Source organism: Gavialis gangeticus, unplaced genomic scaffold (assembly GCF_001723915.1).
Source record: "Gavialis gangeticus isolate Ggan-Ray unplaced genomic scaffold, GavGan_comp1, whole genome shotgun sequence".
Classification (NCBI taxonomy): domain Eukaryota; kingdom Metazoa; phylum Chordata; order Crocodylia; family Gavialidae; genus Gavialis; species Gavialis gangeticus.
This window is the reverse complement of record NW_017729012.1, coordinates 3,847,721-3,849,493: the sequence shown is the minus strand read 5'-3', so window position 1 is coordinate 3,849,493 and position 1,773 is coordinate 3,847,721. Positions and strand designations below refer to the sequence as shown.

General features: G+C 37.5%; 1 protein-coding gene across 3 annotated transcripts in view; it reads right to left on the bottom strand.

Moving 5' to 3' along the window:
• Nucleotides 1-1,773, bottom strand: part of NF1 (neurofibromin 1) — a 197,194-nt gene that overhangs the window by 29,775 nt on the left and 165,646 nt on the right. For all 3 annotated transcript variants that reach the window (XM_019511060.1, XM_019511058.1, XM_019511059.1), the window contains 2 exons: nucleotides 1,186-1,312; nucleotides 371-502 (listed from right to left, as the gene is read on the bottom strand). In XM_019511060.1, coding sequence (XP_019366605.1) covers nucleotides 371-502; nucleotides 1,186-1,312 — 259 coding nt within the window. The remainder of the gene's footprint in view (nucleotides 1-370; nucleotides 503-1,185; nucleotides 1,313-1,773) is intronic.

Sequence of the window (1,773 nt, the reverse complement as noted above, 5' to 3'; positions counted from 1 at the left end):
TGGTGGCTGCCTACAAACTTGTTAGGGGAGATCAGCAGCAAATAGGAAGGGCACTATTCCCCCCAGCAGCACCTGGGGTGACGAGGAACAATGGCCAGAAGCTGCTGGAGAATAGATTCAGGTTAGAGATTGGAGGCACTATTTCACTGTTAGGGTGGCTAGGATCTGGAACCAACTTCCTAGAGAAGTGGTCCTCGCTCCTACCTTGGGTAAATTCAAAAATAGGTTGGACGAACACCTGTCTGGGGTTGTATGATCCCAGCGTGTGCTCTTACCACTGGCGGGGGGTCAAACTAGATGATCTGTTCAGGTCCCTTCTGACCCCAAACTACTATGAAACTATGAAGTATAAAAGGGTTTTCTTCTTTACCTGCTAGATAAGCCACGCTCTGGGTATTCACTTCGAACTTGTCACAGTTCCTGTGTTTGTTAACCAGAGAGAGTAGTGTGTGTAAAATCCTTACTGTCCTTGCTACAATCATAGGAGAAGGATGTCTGTATCCTAACAAAACCATTTTAAGAAGAAACCAAATATTAACCATTTAATGGGTAATGCCTATTATTTATAAAGCTTTTATAAGTATGTCATATACACAGGAAACAATCACTAGACTAGCAGAAATCATGCATTCAATTAAAAAAAAAAAATCAAAGCGTGCCCACATAACTAAATATTTATTTAAATTCCTCTAACATGGTAACTACCTGCCAGAAAGAAAAGAAGCCTGAAATAGAGTCTAAATAAAAATGAAAAAGATGTTTTTAACAGGAAGTAGCACAAAAGAGAACAAACAAACAAAGCGACATATCCGGTCATGTTTCTAGACTGTACTATTATAAATCAACTTTGTATTATTTATCCTAAAGCACTTTGGTAACTGGCTTTCACACTTCTGCAAAGCTTCCTTTAGTTGATGCACATTCAATTTTGCATCTGTTTTGTGATTCAAGCATTTGGGAAAAATTGCTTCCAAGTAACACTATAATATTTGTTTATAAGCTTGAACTCTGCTTTCTCTCTAGAACATTTCACACCAGGCAAGGTGAAGAAGTCCTTTTATATTGACAGGAATGAGAGCCATTTGCAAAAAAAATTAACGGAGCCAGAATTTCACCTTTATTCTTAGATTTATTTTTAAGTGAACTTAGACTGTGACATGCAATGTACAAGTTTTCTATTCCTACCTTTTAGAAGGTGCCCCACTAGTGCAAAGTTAAAGTTAGAGTTGAAATTGAGTCCTACAAAATGATCCATCTGTTTGCAGTGCCATTCCAACGGTCTCCTGATTTCCATGAACACTTCTTCCGGACTCTGTTAAGAAAAAAATAGTGCACAAAAGCACTCAATTGCAGATTACTCATACTACTAAACTCTTGGCAAAAATATAGAAACCATAATAGGAAAAAAAAAAAAAAAAAGCTTCCATGTGAACACACAAATGATACCTTTACTGTAAGACTAACATTTCTGTGCCAGTCTAGAGAGATTCTCAGCAATACTATGTTTCACCTTTAAGTTGGGAGTTTTTTTTTCTTCTTCTGGAGGTCAGAAAGCACACAGCTGCAGCAAATCCTATCTCCAAGTCAAAGAGTAGCTGAATTATTTAAGCAACAAGGGGAAAAGAAAGCAAAATGTATTTTATCTTAAATGAATATCTTTTTACCCCAAAGTGACACTTGAGGACAAATGTAAACCAACATTAATGGGAGGATTCTTATTACAGGCAGGTTTGCATAGATGTTGGGAATTGATTTCCTGCAAGTCAGAGTACT